Source organism: Arvicanthis niloticus, chromosome 16 (genome assembly GCF_011762505.2).
Source record: "Arvicanthis niloticus isolate mArvNil1 chromosome 16, mArvNil1.pat.X, whole genome shotgun sequence".
Taxonomy (NCBI): Eukaryota; Metazoa; Chordata; class Mammalia; order Rodentia; family Muridae; genus Arvicanthis; species Arvicanthis niloticus.
In genome coordinates, this window is record NC_047673.1 from 38,454,241 (window position 1) to 38,476,152 (window position 21,912).

The 21,912-nt window shown below is 41.1% G+C and overlaps 1 protein-coding gene across 13 annotated transcripts in view; it reads right to left on the reverse strand.

Annotated features, from left to right (window-relative positions):
• Nucleotides 1-21,912, reverse strand: part of Tenm3 (teneurin transmembrane protein 3) — a 604,001-nt gene that overhangs the window by 102,648 nt on the left and 479,441 nt on the right. For 12 of the 13 annotated variants that reach the window (XM_076914147.1, XM_076914146.1, XM_076914145.1 and 9 more), the window contains 6 exons: nt 19,283-19,497; nt 13,162-13,372; nt 12,624-12,725; nt 12,255-12,449; nt 10,934-11,134; nt 5,099-5,284 (listed from right to left, as the gene is read on the reverse strand). In XM_076914147.1, coding sequence (XP_076770262.1) covers nt 5,099-5,284; nt 10,934-11,134; nt 12,255-12,449; nt 12,624-12,725; nt 13,162-13,372; nt 19,283-19,497 — 1,110 coding nt within the window. The remainder of the gene's footprint in view (nt 1-5,098; nt 5,285-10,933; nt 11,135-12,254; nt 12,450-12,623; nt 12,726-13,161; nt 13,373-19,282; nt 19,498-21,912) is intronic. The other variant, XM_076914140.1, reaches the window with a different exon arrangement.

The window sequence follows — 21,912 nt, forward strand, 5'->3', positions numbered from 1 at the left end:
GAATGGATTAATTGCTCAATGTCACTCAGTGGTTCAGCAAGGACACAAGTCCACAGGTTCTCAGAAATCAGAACACTGTACTCTAAAATCTCACGTGAATATTAATGATCATAATCACTCTACATCAGGAAAAAAGACTCCAGTTGAGGCTAACAACAGTTAAGACACTAGTCATGCTGAACCACAGAAATGACTTAAAGACACATCTCTGAAAAAAAATCCAGAGCCTGTGCATTAAAAAGAATGTTAGGTTGCCTTTTGAAGGGGACAGTATTCAGTACGTATCATAGGGAAGCCGTTCAATGATGCTCAAGGGGCAGACGAAGTGAATTCATATGTAAAAAGTAACCGGCTGGGCAGGTGCTATCGACAAAGTGGATCTTGGGACTTCTTCAAAAGTGAAGATGATTCCTTCCTATGGCAAAAGGAAACTGAGGCAACAAGGGAACTCTGTGCTTAGCTCTGCAGCCTTTCTATAGTCAACAGAAACTGTCAAGAGTTAAGACATCCTGGAACTGCAAATGACCCCTAGAGTCCTTCAGATAGGGCAACGATCCAAGAGACTACATCCTTTGGGACAGCGAATAGAATGAAATTAAAAACTATCCCACTTCTAAAATTAACACGGGAGAGAAAATGGAATGTCCAATCTTACACACCTACAGAATTCTGACAGATTGCTAAGGCTTACTGGAATGGAGATTCAATAATTTTTAAGGGGGCTTGTTTCTGAGAGTTATGTATGTTTTCCAACCTGGGCTCTTCACTGTCACTAACATAAGCCCATTTCCTCCCATTTGGTTTCCTGGAGAAAAGTACCAATGGGTTTGAGAAGACACTCAGCCACCTACAGAGCTTGCAGAGCTGAGCCTTCTTGTCCTTTGTGTCAACTCCTCATGGGAGAGAACAGCCAAAAGTTATTCAACACCCCTATGGCCTCTTCAGGACTCAATCTCATCCAATGCACTCAGAGAGACATGAATGGATAATGAAGGGAAAAATCTTTTCAATAGATCCTAAGAAGGAAAGCCCTTGTGGGAGTTATAGATTGACAAATGCTCAAAACCAGGCAATTAGGACTTCTCACTGCTCAGGACGTTCAGTTGGCTTTGCACTCTGCTAGTAAGGAAGATGCAGTAGATGCGGAGACAGAATTTACATTGTTTCTGTGGCCACATAAGTGGAGGTACAGGCCGGCGGCAGACAGCTCTCCCTTCTTTAACCTGAGCCAGGAGATTGAACCAAACCAACCAACCAAGTTGCCTTCACATGTTAATGGGTTCTAAGACTATTCCAGTTAAATATAGTGATAGAAACTCACTCAGTCTGGCCAAAACTCACCAGCACCTCCCAGTGTACAGATTTGAACTTATCAGATACCAGTTTCAAACCTGACTCACATCTACTCTCACAGAGCATAATCACTTAATCCTCTTAAATATCGCAAAAGCCACGTGATACTCAAATGATGCCAATTATCGCTATTCCACATTTTTTTTGACTTGCTTCTGGGGTCCTCTACGCTATCCTTACACACTTCCTATCTCACGAGAAACAAACATGGAACACGTGTAGGACAATCCTCCCACCTGTGGATGAGCTACAGCCTGACATGATTGCTATTACAATGCCGGGGCTACACTAGTGTTATAGGCTATTACTGTCAAGCCACGTTAATGACAAGTACTGTTGCCTGTATCGATGGGACTCTTTATTCATAAAAGGGCCCAACATTCCTAAGTGCCTTGGGGGGGGGGAGGAGAGAAAGATGTCCCTTTTAATCACAATATTCCTGAAAATCGGTCTCCTGCTGCTTTATTTTTCATCTGCATGCACCGCTAGTAAAAGCATAACCCAAGAAAGGAGGGCTTGGCCCAAGCCCTGTGGGTGAACATGTCCACTTTGTGGAACTCATCATTTGTAATGAGAGAAAGATACGATCGCACTAATAAAAATATCAGCATGGGACCCTCTGAGCGAGAGCAAATGTCCTGTGAGGATTCTGCGTTCAACTCTTATACTACCAACATGCCCATGGTCTTATGAAGGCAGGAACCCAGTTTATGAAGTCAATCAGGTGACTGATGAATACTCTTGTTTTCTATCGAGAACCCATATTTGCTTCTAACTGTTTGATTTCGCCTTCACCTCTCTTTCAATTAACCTCCCCCTTTGTATTCTATGGAATGACAAACAGTATGGAGAAAGGAAAAGAAAATCTCACTGATTTATGAGGAGTCGCTCGCAAGATGACAGTTTCTTTCAGCCAGGTACGTGCTAGAACTAAGAGGAACAGTGACCATCCCAAATGGGGAAGTGCTCCACCGCTTCCTGGTTGCCTTGCCAACGGCTCACACATGGCCCTTGGGCTTCACTGTGGCATGCACAGAAGCAGACAGAAGAGCAAAGCTGGAATCATTCTAGCAGCATGGAGGAACAAAGTAGGACTTAAAGGAATCTCTATACTCTTCTTTTTGGCGCTGCTGAGAATTGAGCCCAGGGCCTTATGTATGCTGGGAAAACATATTACCACAGAGCTATATCCTTAGCCCTGAAGGGGCTCTATATTTTTTAAAGATTCATATCCAGGTAGGTCCTTTATTTCCTGTACTGGAGTATAAAGCAACACAATTGATGGAAATAATAGAAAACAGAATTGTTAACCAAGAATGCAAGAAACACTTCAACTATAATAAAAAGACCCAGTGCTAACGACAATCCTGTTTGTTTCCGAACAACTAGGAAACTTTTTGGAAGAACGTATTTACAGGAAACTGGTAACTATATGCCAGTGAGGAAGTAGCTTACTGGGTAGCTACTAGGTGACAAGTTATTTGTGTCTATCATAGCTTTCTGGTACATTTCTAACTTCTTAAAGCTATGCACATGTAGGTGCTGTTTTCCTAGGATATATAGTGAGAGATATAATTCTTTTGCTCCTAGCTAGAATTAATTTGTGAAGTTGAGTGATATAAGAAGCATCATTTTGTCATCTTGCCTCTGCTGTGGGAGGACTCTGAGATTCTGGATAAGAGCTGTTTGGACACAGGAGCACTGTACTGTCCTTTGTGTATCCAGAGAAAGACAAGAAATTCCTGCTTGTCAACTGTTTTCTGCCTTAATGTAGCTTCATGCGCCTCCTGTGGGCCCTGCCCAAGAAGCCTCATAGACAGCAGAAGGGAGAGTTACCTCAGAGCAAGGATGGACATTGGGCAAGAGTTATGAATACAGATGTTTGTAGATGATTTCAGCAGAAAGAATCGTTCCACAGTGTCAGCAAGTCACCCCGGAGGGTCTTGTACAGGTGATGGTGCAGAAGGGGTGTTTAGAAGCTGGTGGGGTTGGGTCTTGTGTGGCATCTAAAAATGTAAATGTTCCCTATACTGCTACAGGTTCTGAGTTCAGAAGGAGCCCTAAACGCTTGCTCTTCTGAGAGTCTGAGATGACAGTGATCATGCGAACAGAAGACAGCTCCTCAAGTCTAAACCCTTGGACCATGAGTTTCGAAGGGTCTTTGCATGGCAGAAATTCTGTACACAATGATGCATCTCAACACGGAGAAAGGCTCCAGGGGACTCCAGACTCTGATGCATCCTTCCTCCTTTCTGTTCACTGTAAACTACAGTCATGAATCCAATCACCTCTGAGAGTCCTACCAGTCTTTACTAAAAGTGGAGGTGTGGTGGGACCCTTGAAAGAGCTGTCACGGGAGATCACCAAACATGGGGATGCCAACAACATTGCAAAAAATCTTATATAATGTTGGTAAAGACAGAATTGTGCTAACTTTAAAAAAAAAAAAAAAAAGATTGACTTTTAATTGTGTGGGGGTTACGTGCATGTGTCAGTCCTTATAACACATGTGTGATTTCAATTTCCCCATAATGAACTTTCTTGCTGCCCAATTCCTGTAAGCAAAATAAGCAGTGCATCATACGTACACGTTGGAAGGATACAGTAAGTTCCCGACACGGTTCCAAATAGCTTCATCAAAATTTTACCCGCTGAGCAAAAAATACTGGAGAAAACATGGTGCCTTACCTTCTGAAAGTTTTGTCAGCCTGTCATGTATAACCTTTGATGGTGATTTTTAACAAAGTGAGGTAGAAACTTATGACTCGCTTTACCTTCTAATGTACTTTGTTAGTTGAGCATTTTAATCCTGCAACTTGAAGGGTAGAGGAATATTGCATGTGTTGAAAAGGTGGTAATTTGTTCTAGAGTCTCTTGAGTCCACGTTAAGTGTTGGTTAGGTACAACCCTTCTCACCACTTTTTCCCCCCTTTTAGTCTGAAAGCTATGGTTAATATTTTATCCAACCTACAGGCATTTGTGGGCATCACCATATTTGAGGAAATGTCGGGCAGATAAAAACCGGCTACACTTGGGTTTATTTTAGTGTACTTCTAATGATATTGCAATATAAAGCCATAAAAAAGGGGAATCAAACCTCCTTGGTAGAAATTCACTGTACCGAAAGCCTCAGAAGAATCACACTGGAACCTATGGAGAGCAGCAAGCCCGGGGATTTGGGAAAATTAAAAAATATATATATGTAAAGTAGAAAGTATGATTGTTATTAGAAGGTGCGATATCAAGATAGGATCTTAGCAGTCAGTATTTAATGTGACACAATGCCACAGTGGCCGGGCGAGTGCTCTGTGGGTGATGTGCCTATTACATCACAGTTGACCAAAATGCTTGGCTCAGAAACAAATCGACATTTCTTTATGTGAGTCCATTTTTGTGGCCATCATACTAAGGAACAAATAACAACTAATTATGTCGCATACTCTGGCAGGTTTCTCTAACAAGAAGTGAATTAGCATTGTTAAACGTAGACAGTGCTTAACCATAAATCTCCTCTTTTTGATATAAGAAAATGAAAGAGAATTTGAAGAGGGGAGGTTCTTCCAAGTTCAAAAACATCCAAGAATTTGACCTCTTCTGCAGTAGATGGAGGACAGGGAAAAGCATTTAAGGGTAGGGGGTGGAGTCTGGTGACAGATTGCTTAACTATCATGGAGCTAACTCTGGGTTTGGTTCCAGCACAGAACAGAAAGCGCAGTAGGTAGCTAACTAGAAGTGGTTGGCCTACCAATCGTGCAGTGTTCTCCGTTCCATCCTTGGCTACACTCGCACTTGCCGTCCTTGCAGGTCCCGTGTTCGGCACAGCGAGGGTGGCAAGCTCTCTGATTACACGCTGGGCCTGTCCAGCCTTCTTCACAGCGACAGGTGCCCCCCATGCAGACACCGTGCGAGCCGCAGTCCACAGAACATATTTCTGTATTGCAAAAAGAGGAGTCCAGGCAAGAGAAAAGAACAGGTTGGGGGCGAGAAGGAGAATTATTAGATGTTACATCTTCCATTTGTCCAAGTGAAAAGCAAGGTCATTGTGCATTGCACTAAGTCAATTTTGGCTTCAATAAGTGGCAACGGTGAACGGTAGGATTTGATACTCTTTAATCTCCTTTAACTTGTGGCTGTATGGGTGCATAGAACACATGTGAAAATTGTTTGGAAAAATTACTTTATATATAAAGTTATTTTAAATATACATATCTATAAGATGTTGTCATATACATTTGGTCTATAAGTAATTACAAAATATTATGTAGATAGAATAGTCCTATATAAATGTATAAGGCTATCCCTTGGTACCCAAGAGAAAAACCAAGCACACCAAAATGATATTTGAGTTAGCACAGTGTGTCAAGTATTTCACAGGAATTGCCTTATCCAGTTACTGGGAAATGAAAAGGGCCGATTGCTAAAGCCAGGGCTTATATTGTTTTAAATATTCAGAAACTAGAAGGAGACTCTCTTACAGAAAGTACATTAGCCTGCTCATGCACGCAGGCATGCTGGTTAAATAAGAGGAAATGTTGTTTTTCCTATTTAGTAAATTTTACTCTTGACAGCTACAAATTGCCTAGGTCACATAATAGAAAACCAGTTTAATAACATATATACATACATCGGTTCTGTCATTTGAAAAACAAAGATTTTCATCTGTTGGAATTTTTGAAAGGCACACAATGACCAAATGCCTTTAGATTGTATAACACTAGATTAAGCCTTAAAAAGTGTTTAGATGTCTGAAGCCACTTTTTAAAATAAAGCATCCTGGAAGGCTGTACTTAACTAGGTCTAACGGAGAGAGAGGAAGAAAGGGAAGGAGAGGAATTCTGAAGGATATTTGGGTTTTTGTTATTTCTCTATCAAGTTAAGTATGGGTTTTGTCCTAAGACTGCAAAACAACGGTTCTAGTTTTAATTTTCACTCCAAAGTCATTTGTAACACATAGAAAAGAAATGGTGGCCATTTTTTTTTTTTTTAAACAAAAAGTAGTATTTATACCATTACCAACACCCATTCCCACACTGATGATTTAGTTCCCAAATGATATTCCTTTGGGATCATTCTCATCCTCACCCTTATCTACTTTTGAAACAATAGTAATACATTATCAGAACTGTAACATTTCTTATAAAGAACGCTCAGGACATTAACTGGGAGAGAGTTGTGTCTCCGCCCACCCCGTGTGCCCCCAATACCATGTTTTTCTATCTCCTTTGAATTAAATTTTTGATTAAGAGACCAAGATGGTTTGATTAACGTCGGAGCAACGTAACATCAAGCCAGCATCAGGAAAGGCATTTTGGAGGGTCCCCCTTTTATTCAATCGAATCAATTCTTCATTAGGGTGAAGTTGTTTATCAGCATTTAACACACCGTCTTTGAGCAAGGTGCGTCAATCTTTGTAATGAACTTATTAATTAGAGTTAATTTAATTGAAGTGGAATTGAAGAGCTAATTAATGGACACACTGCTGATGAAGATAGAGGGAGACTCTTGCTTTCCAACCTATTCACTTCATCATGAAAATAATTCATTTTTTCTTCCTTTTTAATAGCTTCGCCCAATGTTCTTTTGGTTATAAATTCTACTCTCTTATTGTATCTAGATACCTGAAGGTCACTTTCACGGGGTCAAAAGAAGGAGCTGGCAATGTTTTCCTTTAGGATTCATTTAGTTCAAACCTTAGATTTATATTGCTAGCAAATGCTTGGCCACACATGTAAGTAAACAATAACGTTTGGATAAGCTGTAAATAAGAACCACACAGCAGTCAGAACATGAGGCAAGCTGCATTCCCAGGGTGAGCACGGGACCTTGGAGAGCACTGCTATTTATCTTAAGTTTTCTGTCTTCACCACTGATAATTATGCTTGCTATTTTTCTACGTTTAACCTTATTCTGCAAAAGAGCACTTCACTTCTTATTCATTCTATATACTGAGTTTAATGTGTTACATTTCTGCTTCGAACTGAGGATATGAAGATGAACAGAACAAAGATCTCCACCCAGTTTCTATTTTTGATTTAGATTTTATTTTATTTCTTTTAAATGAAGGCAGAATTTTTATTTGGATTCTCAACTATAAAGTAATTTTATCAGCATGGATGATATAAAACCTAAACACAATACAGGGGGTATGGATATCCAATCTTTGAATTAACATTTATTTTTTTGTTTTCGTTATTCAAGGCAAGATGATTTTATGAGGATTGGATGACATTTTAAGGAACAAAAACAGTGAGCATCCCATCCATCCTCTGCTGCTTGGATATGAGTAAGAAGCAAACTGGACTGACCACATCCACCCAGGGCTACTCTACATCCCCGTGATGAGACCTGTGCTCCGAGGGAGGACACACCTGGACCAAGAACCTTTACTACTCAAGTAATCATCCCTAGAAAACTCAACTGCATTTTTTTTTTGTTTAATGCATTTTTTTTTAAGTACAGGAGTTAGAAATTTAAGTAAAAAAATCCGAAATAACTGAATGCTTATTTTGATTCTTATAATTAAAATACTGCTTTTTCCATCCCCCTCTTTTTTTTTTTTTTTTTTTTCTTTTTCAAGAGAGGGTCTCTCTGTGGTTGTCTTGAAACTCACTCTGTAGACCAGGCTGGTCTTTGAATCAAGTGACCCCCCCCCCTGCCTCTGCCTCCCAAGTGCTGGGATTAAAGGCATGTGCCATCACTGTCTGGCAAGGATTTTCTATTTCTCTTTAGTAAGATGTTCAGGCCCCTCTACAGTCCAAACCCTGTCTTACGATTTCCTTATTTACCTAAACATGTTATTTGTTTTGGCAGTCATGAATTTTCTAAGCAGTGTTTTGGGCTACCATTTCTACAGAGCAGACATAAACACAGAATAAATGCTATCTTCTTTCAGAGTTATGTGTTAATGATAAAGGGACAATAGAGGAGGAAAGGGGCAGGGAGGAGAGGAGACTGAGAGGAAGCAGAGGGCTGGGGTGAGAGAAAAGAAGTGTGGAAGGAAGAAAAGAGCATGAGAGGAAGGGGAACTGAGGGAAGGGGAGACTGAGGGAGGGGGGAGTGAGGAGGAAGACTGAGGGAGGGGGACTGAGGGAGGAGAGGGACTGAGGGAGGGGGTAGTGAGGAAGAAACAGAGGGGGGGGAGACTGAGGGAGGGGAGACTGAGGGAGGGGAGACTGAGGAAGGGGGGAGTGAGGAGGAAGACTGAGCGAGGGGGATTGAGGGAGGGGAGACTGAGAGAGAGGAGACTGAGGGAAGGGAGAGTGAGGGAGGGGACATTGAGAGAGGGGAGACTGAGGGAGGGGAGAGTGAGGAGGGAGACTGAGGAAGGGGGACTGAGGGAGGGAGTACTGAGGAAAGAGACTGAGGGAGGGAGAGTGGAGGAAGACTGAGGGAGAGGGACCGAGGGAGGGGGAGTGGGGAAGAGACTGAGGGAGGGAAGACTGAAGGAGGGGTACTGAGAGAGAGGGAGACTGAGGGAGGGGAGAGTGAGGGAGGGGGAGACTGAAGGATGAGACTCCGAGAGGGGGGATTGAGGGAGGAGGATTAAGGAAGGGGGAGACCTACGGAGGGGAGAGAGAAGGAGGGGGGACTGATGGAGGGGGGATGAGAAAACATCCACTCTTGGGTTGAAAAGAAACTTTGTAAGACTATTACATATCAGAGTATAGAAGAGTTTCTTTAGCTAGTCTCCAGGACTACTACTGTTTGCTCATATCCCTGGCACACTCCCACAGCATCAGCTGTAACACTGAGCCTGAGGCTTTACTCTATGTGCACTGCTCAGCCGGAGCATCTGAACTTAACAACCAAAGTATAAAGCAGTGGTACCACAATCCCTGCTTTATAAAGATGCTGCCCTACCCACAGACAGCTACTGAATGACCGATCTACAAGTGAGTTCATAGTTAGGGGTGAAGCTCAGTTGCCCCAGTATACTAAAGGTCCCAAGTCTGATACCTAGAGCTGGAAGAAAAAAAAAAAAACCCTCAAAGATTGACTGAACCTGAACAGTTGTCCGAAGCTCATCCATGTAGTGGAAGATTGAGGGGCCAGGAGGAGGAGCGGAGAGACGCTGCCTACGTCTATCTAGGTTTTGGAGAACGCTCTAAGCAGCACAGCTGGGAAAAGCTATTCTCCTTTCTCATCCTTCGTTTTGTTCATTCCTTCTCCTCTTCTTTTCAAATATTTGTTTTTGTTTAGGGATCTTTCATTTTCTTTTTCTCATGAATCCCAACCTGCCTCTACAGTGTCTGTCCTTTCTGTGTCTGTCTTTCGTGACCCCATGGTCTCTCTTACATAGTAATATGGACTATGGTCTTCCCTGCTTTAAAATTTCAACTCTTCTCACTAAATTACTGTATCTTATTTTCTCATTAAGTTTTGTTTATTTCAAATGTTGCTCCTATATGTACTTTTCATCTCTATCTATTCTAAACTACCTGCCCTCTCTTCAGGTTCACACTTCTGCAAAGTCCTCTCATGAGCTGAGACACAACAGTCATTTTCTAAAGACTAAAAAGGCCTACACAATACACTTGGCCATGAACACATCCATCTGACTTCACAGCCGAGTCTTAGACACTCTCTAACATTTTCCTCAGTCACAAACGGTCCCTTTATTTGCCCCTCCCAGAGACTGCCATGTTTAAATGGAGGCATAAGTGTTCATAGACGTCCCTGTGAAAATTTTCAGTATTTATCAAGACTGGATTACTCCTCTGAGTTTAGCAAATTATTCCACATAACACTTGGTATGATCTTAGATTGGCATCTAATTATTTCACGTGTTCATCTTAGCTCCCAATTAAAACTGTCATCTTCTAGGGTGAATGGCATCCTCTCACACTTTGTGACTAATCACTGGGAATATAATGGAATTAGTTCCTGAATTGCAACCAGCATTAAACAAACAAACAAACAATTTGGAAAAAAATCAGCAAGTACCATAAGTACCAATTTGTATAATGTCCATTTCCGTAATACCAGAGTATGTGCACATGTCCATATACTAGTGAATAAGATTACTGTCATTTCCCTTTTCATCTTAATTCACGCTTTAGTGTGATCATGTTCAGCCTTCTGTTGTTAGGTCTGCTTTGTTTTTTTGAATTGCAGAGTGTTTGCTCATGCCCTAAAGTGCCTGAATTTCTAGGCATGGTGGCATAGGTTTGTGAGTACAAGGGCCAGTCTCTTTTCTGTTATAAGTCTGAGGCCAGCCCAGGCTACATGAGGTCCTGTCTCAACAATGCCTTGACCTACCCCTAAAAGGCAGATAGACCTACACAGATACTCATGTAAATCAGTATTTTCATATAACGAGACTGAAGAAGATAGGGCTGTCTTATGCAGATGAAAGACAATTCTTGCCATTAATAGAGAAGAGTGAATTTTAATAATAAATTACCTAAGTTTATTTCCTTTTTATAAGGATTAACTACTTCATTCCTTCATACATTTATATCTTTAAATAATCATTTGGTAATGTAATTAAGTTTAACAAATGCTCTTGAAGAAGTCATATATCCCAAATCTTAAGTAAATTATGGTAAATTCTTGATTGTAAGGTATTAGTTGACCTCACCATTTGAGCAGTCAGGGCCAGTCCAATTCGGGTCACAAGTGCAGGAGCCGCTTTCCTGAAGGTATGTCCCATGGCCCGAGCACTGGTCTGCACACATAGTCTTCAGTATTTCACAGTTGCTGCCACCCCATCCTGGATTGCAGTGACATTCCCCATGGATACACACCCCATGATTAGAACATCCAGGGTCTAGACAGTCCGCTAGTATCAAGAGATGAGAACAATTTTATTAAAGATGAAAGATATCCTAGTTCATGCAAGATAAAGAATCAACTGTTAATTGAGTTCCTATCAATGTTTTAGATAATCAAACATTTATTCTCCACTCCCATGAACTTGTCTCTGAAAAGTCAGGGAGTTGTACGACGACCAAGCTTTAATAACCAACCCAGTGCCATTTAGGTAACTGAGACCCTTGCAAGGATTTGTCATTGTCACAGATTAGACAAACATGCTCTGGAGGTCTAAGACAACTGCTCTGTGTTGTGCCTTTGCAGGGCCATAATGACTGCCTCTTCTTGAACAGACCCTGTACGCGCTGACCTGCTCCATGACCACTGGGCACTGACAGCTGCGTGGGCTCCTCAGATTGTTCGAGAAATAAATGAGTTGCACACTCTATCCTTCTTAATTCACTTTAATGTGCTTTAGAAGATGAGATTTAATTTAGCAATTTGACTCAATAAAACTTTACACTTGTACGGTCAATGGCCTGAAAATTTAATTCCAGGGACTTAATTGCATTACTTTGTGAGTCCAGATCAATACAATCAATTTGATTGGAGAACGGAAATAGTGCTTTTTTTTTTTTTTTTTTTGCTTTCTGGAAGAAAAGCAAAACAACCCAAACCAGTTTAACTGCACTTTACAGCCTAGTGTCTCGTCTCTCATCTCCCATACAGTGGTGGAACAAATCTACTATGTTGTCCTTACTCATGCCATTCCATTCAATTGTCCCTGCTTTCCAGAGATGTCAAGGAAGTCAGCATCAATGCAAAAAGCTAAAAAGAAACAACAACAAGCCAGTCCTTTGTTGGGATTTAAGACACAAATGCTTGCTTACTTTCTCAGAGTTTAAAAAAAAAAAAAAAAAGGATTACTCATGCTACAGAAACAGAGCAAAAGGGCTCTTTGGTATCTGTTCTTTTTATTAGTTAAAACGTTAATGGGACAATGCATTCATAAATATGGAAATAAAAATTGCTTTTTCGTAAAGAAGCATGTGTGTGAGAGAGATGCCTTTGCCTAACGGAGATTACAGATTTAATCTGTTTCTTTATGGAGATAACAAGAAGGGTTCGGTAAATATTGACATGTTTACCTTCTTCACAGTTTTCTCCTTTGTATCCCGAGTTACAAGCACAAGAGCCCATGATGCAAATCCCACGACCCCCACACTGCGGGTCAATGCACTGGGTAGTCGGCACGTCACACTCAGTGCCCTTCCAGCCGCTGAAGCACAGGCAGCGGCCCTTGGAGTACTGCCCGTTGCCACTACAGAGCACCGGACAGGCTGCTGTGAAATAACACATGACAGAGGGGATCAACAGCCACGCTCTCCACTGAGCCTCCCAACGAACAAGCAGCTATGCGCCTTTCCCACCCCTTTTCTTTCCCGTGTTGCTATGTTTTCTCAATTTGATGTATTCCTACGGCTTATTCACTTAGGAAGAGAATCTGACTTGCATACCTCTTGAACAATCAGGACCCAGAAACCCTGGGAAACAATGGCAAGTTCCAGAAACACACTCTCCGTTTCCATGGCAATTTCGGGGGCATTCCACCACAGACTCTGAAGGAGAGAGACAGAGGGAGCATTTTGTGAGACCCCCGCCTCTCTCAGAAGTGGTCACTCTGTTCATTTTAGTTAGGTGTTGAAGTAATTATGGACAGCTAACTCCATAACCCGCAAATCGATTTGTTTATATAAGAAAATCTGCAGCATACTGATTTAGCGCAGTGACGCTCCCAGTGCAGAGTTTGAAAAGTGTTCTCTTAAGGTGCTTTTCCTCCCCACAGTAAGTTAATAGTATTTTTTTTTTTTTTTTTTTTACAGAGCTTTAGGGCTTGCTATACAGTTACCAATGAGCAATTCACAATGTGTTCATTTTACACATGCTTCATCACCCTAGACATTGCTCAAGTTGGGTAACAATGATGATTTAGTTTCTATTCGGCACAGAGCTTAGGCTATAGTTGGAAAAGGATGCTTTGAAGAAGGCCCCTACCTATAATGATAGTGTTAAAAGAAACTTGCTCTGGATTTTTCCCATCGTTATAAAAAGCCAGATGCCAGATTCCAGAATCCAAGTACTGGATAAAGCCAGCTTCGTGCAGGCTGACAGATCTCGCCTGCCGCCCGGCTCTTTCAGATTCCACCAGGTTCCGCTGCTCTCTTGCAATTAACCTGCTGCCATCCAGGAGCTCCACAAAGTCGTACTGGGGGGCGAGGGCATGGGAAACAGTGTTAGTAGCCAGAAATAATATACGTATTGCTACCTCAAGCTGTCCTCTCTGGCAAATGAACAAAGTACTAGAAAGAAGTTCTTGATGGACAGGTCCAAGCAAGAGAAGCCTTCTATGCATGGATTTTATAAGAATAAAGACTCCCTGTTGGATCTTCTTGTGTTCAGACTGAAATGATAATTTCCTTCCTTTTTAGGGAGTTAAGTCTTCCAAATTTATTCGTTCTCCTGACCAATGATGAGTTTGGTACACTAATGTGGTTTGGGGATATAACTGAAATCTATGGGGCTTTACTCAGACCATGAATAGTTTAAGAACGACTCCCACTGGATGCTTACGTGTAGCAGTGACTGCTGCCTAAGGCCCCTGGGATTATTCTTATTCCTGGAAGCAGCTCTTTGGGCAGGGCATTCACAGTCACTCTTGGGAACTCTTTAGGAGGTTCAGCAGGTCCTCCTATCCGTGAAGTGGTGCATCTGGTCTAGGAACTCGGATGTACCCTGCTGTAGAGCTGGGGTCTTTTCCACCCCAGGACGACACATCTCTCCTGGGACCCTAACGTAACCATTCACGCGTTCATGGGATTTTACATAAATACACTTAGGTTAAACCTTTGTAATGAAGGTTTTAATATTCCTAATTAAAGTCAATAAACTGACTAACAGAGGGGTCTGGAGGGATGGGGAAACAACCATGGGCAGAGTTAGTGTGGCGGCGGCAGTTATCCTTGAAGCTGCATTTTGTCTTTACCACAATTAATTATAAACATTGGCAGTTAAGAGAGATGAACTGGAGGATTTAAGCTACGGGATACGACTGACAACGATCCTATAGGATTGTTTGTTTACAACCCATAGGATTGTAAACAAATGCCAGTGAATTTGGAAGACACTGAAGAGAGTCTCCAATACTGGCTTCAATAAACTCATTAGTTGTTAGCATCTTAGTACAGTGATTCTCCTGTCCAGCTTCATTTTACTTCTGAAACATATTTAATGTAAAAACTTACAAGCATATGTAAGGAGATGTAGACCATGCACAAAATGTCATAATTGTAGTACTATCTATGTACTTTATATGACTGATTCTTTAAATGGAACAGTTGTATGAGAAAAACATTATTATATGACTTTCTTAATCAAATCAAATAAAAAAAAATCAAATTAGTTATTATTTAAAAATCAAATTAGTTGAATTTCTGGGAATTATGTTTAAATAGATTGCCACTGTGCAGACCATAGACATTTATGGTCACAATAAGAGGATCTGATATGTGATTCAGTTTGTGACTTACTAAAACCTTGATTTAAATAAAAGCATTTTCTTCTTTGGGTTGTAATATGCAAAACAAATGCAAAGCATATGCTAACTTCATTAGCCCTCAAAGTTTTTTCAATTTTCTTACAAGGACTGAAATAATGACATCGGCTACTTATGAAAATTTCAAGGGAATTCCATCTCCTCATGAGTAGAGGAGAAGCAAGCCTAATTTTGAAAGGTGCCTCCACCTCAAATAAGTTCTCTCCGTTTACTCATTGGATTTAAATATTTATATTATCAGGGCAAAGCAAGAAGGAAAACGTTCTTTCCCTGGTCCAATACAGATGATTTTCCCACATTATACCTAGAGTAACTGAGAAAGTAAAAAGGTAGAAATCTGCAGTTTTAACTAGTCTCTTCGTCTACAGTCAGTTGTCACCGACAGCACAGTGATGCATATCTGTACCACGCCCACACATCTTCGGAGCACTAGAGTGGAGGGGACCACGTGGTGCTGAGAAGTATCTGATGGTTTTAAACCCCAGCTCTAGGCTTTTGTAATGACATTTCAGAGATGACTTCAGGAGAGCTATTCAAAACACCTGAAGAAAATTACCTTCTTTAAACTATAATCATCTCCACCCAAAATAACCACATTATATGGTTTGTCCTTCGGGCATAACATGATCATATAAGGGCTAGTCTGGGCTTTGCTCTACTTATAAACTGGAGCTGTCTGTGGATTGATTTTTGTGGGGAGGAACATAAGGACTTAGCTATATTCAGTATAAAATCCCTTGGACTGACTCTTCAATCTCAAACTCTGGGTAGCCATCATGGCAGCATCTCTATGTCATGAGATGTCGCTAAATTGGAACTTGTTCAGCTTCCTGTAAGGAAGTGCTCCTCCACCTTACTAACACTGTGACCCTTTAATACAGCTCCTCAAGTTGTGGTGCTCCCTTTAAGGAAGTGCTCCTCTACCTTACTAATGCTGTGATCCTTTAATACAGTTCCTTCTGTTGTGGTGCTCCCTGTAAGGAAGTGCTCCTCCACCTTACTAACGCTGTGACCCTTTAATACAGTTCCTCAAGTTGTGGTGACTCCCAACCATACAATTATTTTTGTTGCTACTACTTCATAACTGTTAATTTTGCTACTTTTATGAAATATAATATAAATATCTGATATGCAAGATATCTGATATGCAATCCCCCACGGGGTCATGACCTACAAGCTGAGAACCATTGCTTTAAGTGAAATTTTCTTATATTACCTTACTCTTAGGCTATTACCTAATATGGTGTGTGTGTGTGTGTGAGAGACACACAAATGTTATGTTTCTTTTTCAGTGGTTTACTATTTAATCAGCCATGTAAAAACGAAAATAGACTTTTCCTGGTATCTCGCTAGTTTACTTCTGCAAAGACAAGACAATCTAATTATCTGTTTAATTCCATCCCTGTTATTAAATTGATGGGTGCTGAGTCGGTGAACGCTTGACTATGTCCTTCAAGCAACTGTTACTCTTGGTTTTTGACCCAGCTTTGCTATGTACCCTCTGATGGCTTTTAACTATCAAACATCTTGCTTCACGGTCTCTCAAGTGTAAGTAAGGATGGTAAGTTCATTCCAGCATGCCCAGCCTTTAAAAAATTGCCTCCCTTCAAGTGTCTGATGGTGGCATAGTCCTGCTGTATATCAGTGGAACACAGAGAAGAAAAATGTTTTAGAAGTCTTCCTACGCAACTGTCTTATTTTACCAACAGCCACTGAGTTTTGGGTGAGTTAAGTTACTTGTATAAGGCGTGAAAATCAAAAAGTGGTAGGTGTTTAGAACTCGGGTTTCTGCCTCCTTTTCTGAAACAGCCTTCAGGCAAATGCACTAACATGCCATAGCACAGGAGCTATAGAGTAAAGAATTGCTTCCTTAGGCTCCCAGCCATCCAGGAGAATAAATCGGCCATCCGGGAGACGATAGTAGATTGGTTCTTTGGCAATGATCAAATGGGCAGTTCTATAAAGGGTCACGGAGACTTTGACTTTCAAAACTCAAGTGACTCTTCTGAGGGGGCTGGCCGATTTTAATTATTTCAGGTTGATTTATTTAATGCTCCCCGGGAACAGAGAAATGTTCAATTTGGGCTGCTTTATAGCATATTTCATGTTTAAACACTGAACTCAGAAACAGCTGTTTGCTCTGCTGATCTTGAATAAACCTGAGGAAGGAACTCTAATAACCAAGGCTTAAGAAAAAGGATATCTTACACAGATATATATATACACACACACATACTATGGCAGAAAAGGATAGACGTCACGGGGACTGTACTAAATAATGCTGCAATTGTAAAAAGACGCTGACTACACCTTCCATTTTCCTAATTTTACGTGTTATGCATCTACTGCAAAAGTCAGCTACATATCCTTAAACAAGCTTTTGTTTTGTTTTGTTTTGTTTATCAAGACAGTGTAGCCCTGCCTGTCCTGGAACTCGCTCTATAGACCAGGCTGGCCTTGAACTCAGAAGTCTGCCTGCCTCTGCCTCCTAAGAGCCGGGATTAAAGGTGTGCACTACCACTGCCTGGCTAAAGAAGCTTTTTAAGTGCACAACACAATACACAGGTTTTGCAACAGCCCTGGCTGGCCTGGAACTTGCTACAGAGAACAGGCTGGCCTTGAACTCTACTGGCTAGCTTCGTGGCCTCTGTCTGCCTAGTGTGTATACGTCTACGTCTGGATAGAGCACCCACGTTTCATCTGAAATTATTTGTAGATGACTTTAAGTTGCACATTTATAAATGTACTTAATGTAAGAGGATTCTTCCTTGAACTGGAGAAAATAATTTAATTTCAGATGTGGCTTCAGTGGAGAGAAGTTTCCCTGTCTTGCTGGACTATTCACGTAGGTACAGTATGTCTTGGGTAACTGGAGCTCTACACATTCACTTTCATTGGCAGCTGCTCTATTTCGATGGAGAATAGGATGGGCATTTTGGTTTGGACTGCATTGAATCTCTAACTAGCTTTTGGTAAAACCATCATTTTATAATATGAATTCTCCCAGTTCATGAGTATGGGGACAGCTTTCCAATTTTTTTGGTGTCTTTATCTTTCCCTCCCACAAGGTTTAAAGTCAGCATCACCCTGGGGTAAATTTTAAAGCTTAAGATTGGATAATTGTACATCATGAAAAATGTTTGACACAGAAGGACCCACAGTGTTCAGTTGGACATCACAGATATAAGGATCTATTGTAACATATTAGCCAGAAATGACAAGGAAATAAAAATCCATAGATGCTTTAGAAGGTGTGCTCAGAACTTCAGTACTTCTTTCAAGATAAGATTTCTTTACTAGTATTTGGCCATTTTTTTTTTCATATTTCACAACCTAGGATTCTAGAAATGAACACAGAATATGTAGTTTGTATGAAAATATATGAAAATCTTGGTCTTTCTATCTTAAATGAAAAAAAAAACCCAATATGGAATTCCACAAGGAAATACTTAGTATAAAATATATCAAACTCATCTAAGTATTAATTAATTAGCTAGTACATTTTTAAAATCCTTTTCCAATTTTATAGGAAATAATTCAAATACTTTAGCTTAGGTATTATGGGGCTTTTTTTTTCTTTCCTGATGACAGAGATGGAAACTCAGTGTCTCTTTTACTATATCTCCTCCTCTTATAAGCCTATTTTTTTTTTAAATTAAAAATAGGCTTTTAAAATAAAACCACAATGTCCAAACTGGATATGCGTGGATGTGTATTATAGACTTTGCTTTTTTGTGGTAGTTGGGATTGAGCTTAGGGTCAGGACCTTAAGTACTCCAACCATTGAGTCAGCTTCCTAGGCTACTTTTTAGCTTTGAAATTTACCTCACTTAGCTGCCCAGGCTAGCCTTGAACTTATGATTTGCCTGCCCCAGACTTCAGAGTAACTGTGATTGCAGTAACTGTGCAACTAGGTCTGAGCTCTTCTGTGGACATTTCAGCTGCAGCTTTTACAGTGGGAGTGTTTTCATACAAAGAACTGACTCGTAATGCTACGGATCCAGTAGTCTGAGGAACACACAGATGCCATCATGGTTGGTTGTCTACAAGCATTCTAACTATTCACGTCACTCTTCCTTGTTTTCAAAGGGGGAACTGTGGTTAACTATCACGCTTATTAGGCTTGTATTTCGATGTTTTCCTTACTAAAAATAAATCTGTCATAAATCTCAAGAACCGCTTTAACCAAATCAATAGATTTAAGATGATCTTAAGTACTCATCTTGGGTATGAAGGGTATATAAAACCGTCTGAAATTACAACAGAATCTTGGAGGTTGTACTGTGTGCTAGATACCCTGATGCTGATGCTCTACCCTCATTAAGTTCCTCTGACATTTGTAGTTATTTCAACCCATCACTGGCCACATAAGCCAAGCCCTTATTCCTACGAGTGATTCAGATGTCTCAAACAAGCCCAAGCTACACACAAACTTCTACTGCATTTAAAATACCCATGTAGGTGTCATGGCTTCCCCCAACAGCTGAGTTTCAGAGACAGAGTAATATTTGGAAATGCAAAGGTAGGAGCCCGTATTTTATTGATGGCAATGCCTGCGCTCACCTGAGTATGGGAAGGCGGTAAGCCCTTCCGGCCGTACACTCCGATCAATGCATCCTTCTGAAGAGAGATGTTGAACTTAAGAAACTGTGGCTGATCGATAAAGAGCTGCGATCTCCAGAAGATCCCGGGGGGAACCTCTTGAATTGCTCTCCGGCCAATATCAAGTTCTCCGGAATCTATGGTGTTATTTTCATGGGTAAATCCACCTAATTTTCCTGAATGTGAGAGACCCGGCGATGAAGAAGAAAAGATTAAAATAACAGGGCTTCTTTTCAGAGAGTTACTTCCCTCATTGTTCAGGAATTCTTCTTCTGCAAGAGAGACAAATACTCCCTCTCGATTGTCTTCTGTTTAAGAACTTTTTTTTTTTTCCTGCAAAGTGTTGTTACAATAATCCCCACCTAACATTCTTTAAGGCATGGAAGTCAAATTTTCTGACTTCCCCCAAAGTACGCTGATCACTGAAGCTGCTTCCATACTGATAGCATTTTTTTTTTTTTTATGTATTTGAAACATAAGTGCCTTATAAATTATATGCCTTGCTATTTCTTGGGAGAGATTCAGTCTGATGCTTATTGGTTACTCTAATCATACCGTTAATACTGATGAGTGTGAATTAAGGCAGAATGGATTCTAGAGATTTCCAAGCCAATCTTTAACCAACCAATCAATGCTACCAACTCATGCAGTCCTCTTCAAGTCATACATGGGGAGGGGGGGTGGGAAGGAAAAAAACCATAGGTCAATCAAAAAAAAAAAAAAAAAAAAAAAAGGAAAAGGAAAGAAGGGTGGGACTTCTGGTTTCTTGACCCACCATGAGCATTAGCCACACCCCTCCCCAAAGACCTTCAGTCCTCAGGGGAAACAAATCTGCAACACCCCAAATCCCTGCCGTCTCCTAACACTGTGACCTGGTTCTAGAAAACAGATCCAAGGTTGTTTTTGGGGGGCAGTGTTCCCCTTGGCCCTTGGTCCTTTCTTAGCTACTCTCCAGGAAACAGGAGGGGTTGTTACATTTTATTGCAAGGGAAAGCAAAAGAGAACGTCCACAGATGCTGAAGAGACAGAAGGCAAATTATCCTCCATCAAACCCAGGCCCTTTAACGTGATAACAAAGTTGACTTAACCAATCTTTTTCCTCTTTTTTTTTTTTTCCCATTAAACTGGAAATAGCCCCCCAGAGAACTTGTTAATTCAAAAAATTTTAAGATTTAATCTCAAATCGGAGAATTATATCTTATCCTAAAGAGAGGAGAGAGCCTTCTATCTGTGAAGTGCTGTTAATTTAAAATCGCTTTCATTTTATTAAGCGTCTGCTAGGGGCAGAACATTGACATCATAATAAAGCAGAGGAACCGAAGAGCAGTAGCTCAGGAACTATTTACTACACAGCGTACACAATTTAGTCTTCACCAAGAGGAGACAATCTGTGCAAACTGACGAGCTAGGTGACAGCCTAAAGCTTCACAACTGGGTCAGGGGAAGGCCATCCTACTGGACTTTGAAGGACAGGTAGGTTAAGTGTGAAGGCTAGTCTTGGTTGACAACTTGGGTGGTTCTGCAGCCAGCTAAAAGGCAAGCTGTGAGGCACACCTGTGAAGAATTTCCATGATTATGTTAACCAAAGTGGGGGACCCACTCTAAATGTGGGTGACATCTTCCTTGTGGCTCCCTGGATTTAACAACAACAACAACAACAACAACAACAACAACAACAACACAGCTTTGCCCTGTTTGCTTGCTCTCTTACCAGCAAGTTCATCTGCTCTGCTGCCACCACTTCTGCTGTAATATTCCTTCCCCAATGTCAGAACCCAGCTCCTTTGGGCTTCTAATATAGACTGAAGACCAGTGGCTCTCCAGCTTTTCAGTGCAAGACTGGAACAGCTGAGGTACCTAAATTCATGAGCTGAGCAGCTGCTGGGTTCTCAGCCCTTCCAGTGTGAAGACAGTGACTGCTGGACCAGCCAGAGTATTTTGTGTGAGTCGGTCCATATGACCTTTTAACATATGTCCATCCTATTGGTTTAGAGAACCCTGACCAATACAACAAGATATGTGAGTTAGGATAAGTAGCCCGATTTAAAAACAGATATGGAGCGGGGAATGTGTCCAGGTGCACGTGGAAGAGAAGCCCTGGAATTTAACAACCTGGGTTTGAATCATGGCCATGTCAGTGGCTGAGGAACCGTCTGGAAACTGAGGGAGGCTACATGACCACTGAATTACCATGAGGTCTAGACTAATGTCAAACTCCATGGCCCTTGTACGAAGGAATGCACTCTCTGATCCTGGGAGAGGAATGGGAAGTAAGGTTGGAAGGGGCCGACAGTATCTACATCTACGGTAGAGAATGTGCCATTTATACCTGTACGGCTGGGGTTTCTGATTTTCGATCACCAAGCATTATTAGACTTTTCTTGAGGATGCATCTATTTACCATTAAGTATGCTATTTCTATGCCAGTTTAAAAAATGCGAAGGCTTGAAGAATTACATAATGGTCTAATTATATAAATGGCACTACAAAGTGGAGATGTTCTTACATTTTTTCCCTCCCCCACTCCGTCTCTCCCTCTCTGATCACCACCTTCCCCTGTCCTTCTCCCTGTTTCTCTGGATCGGAGAAAC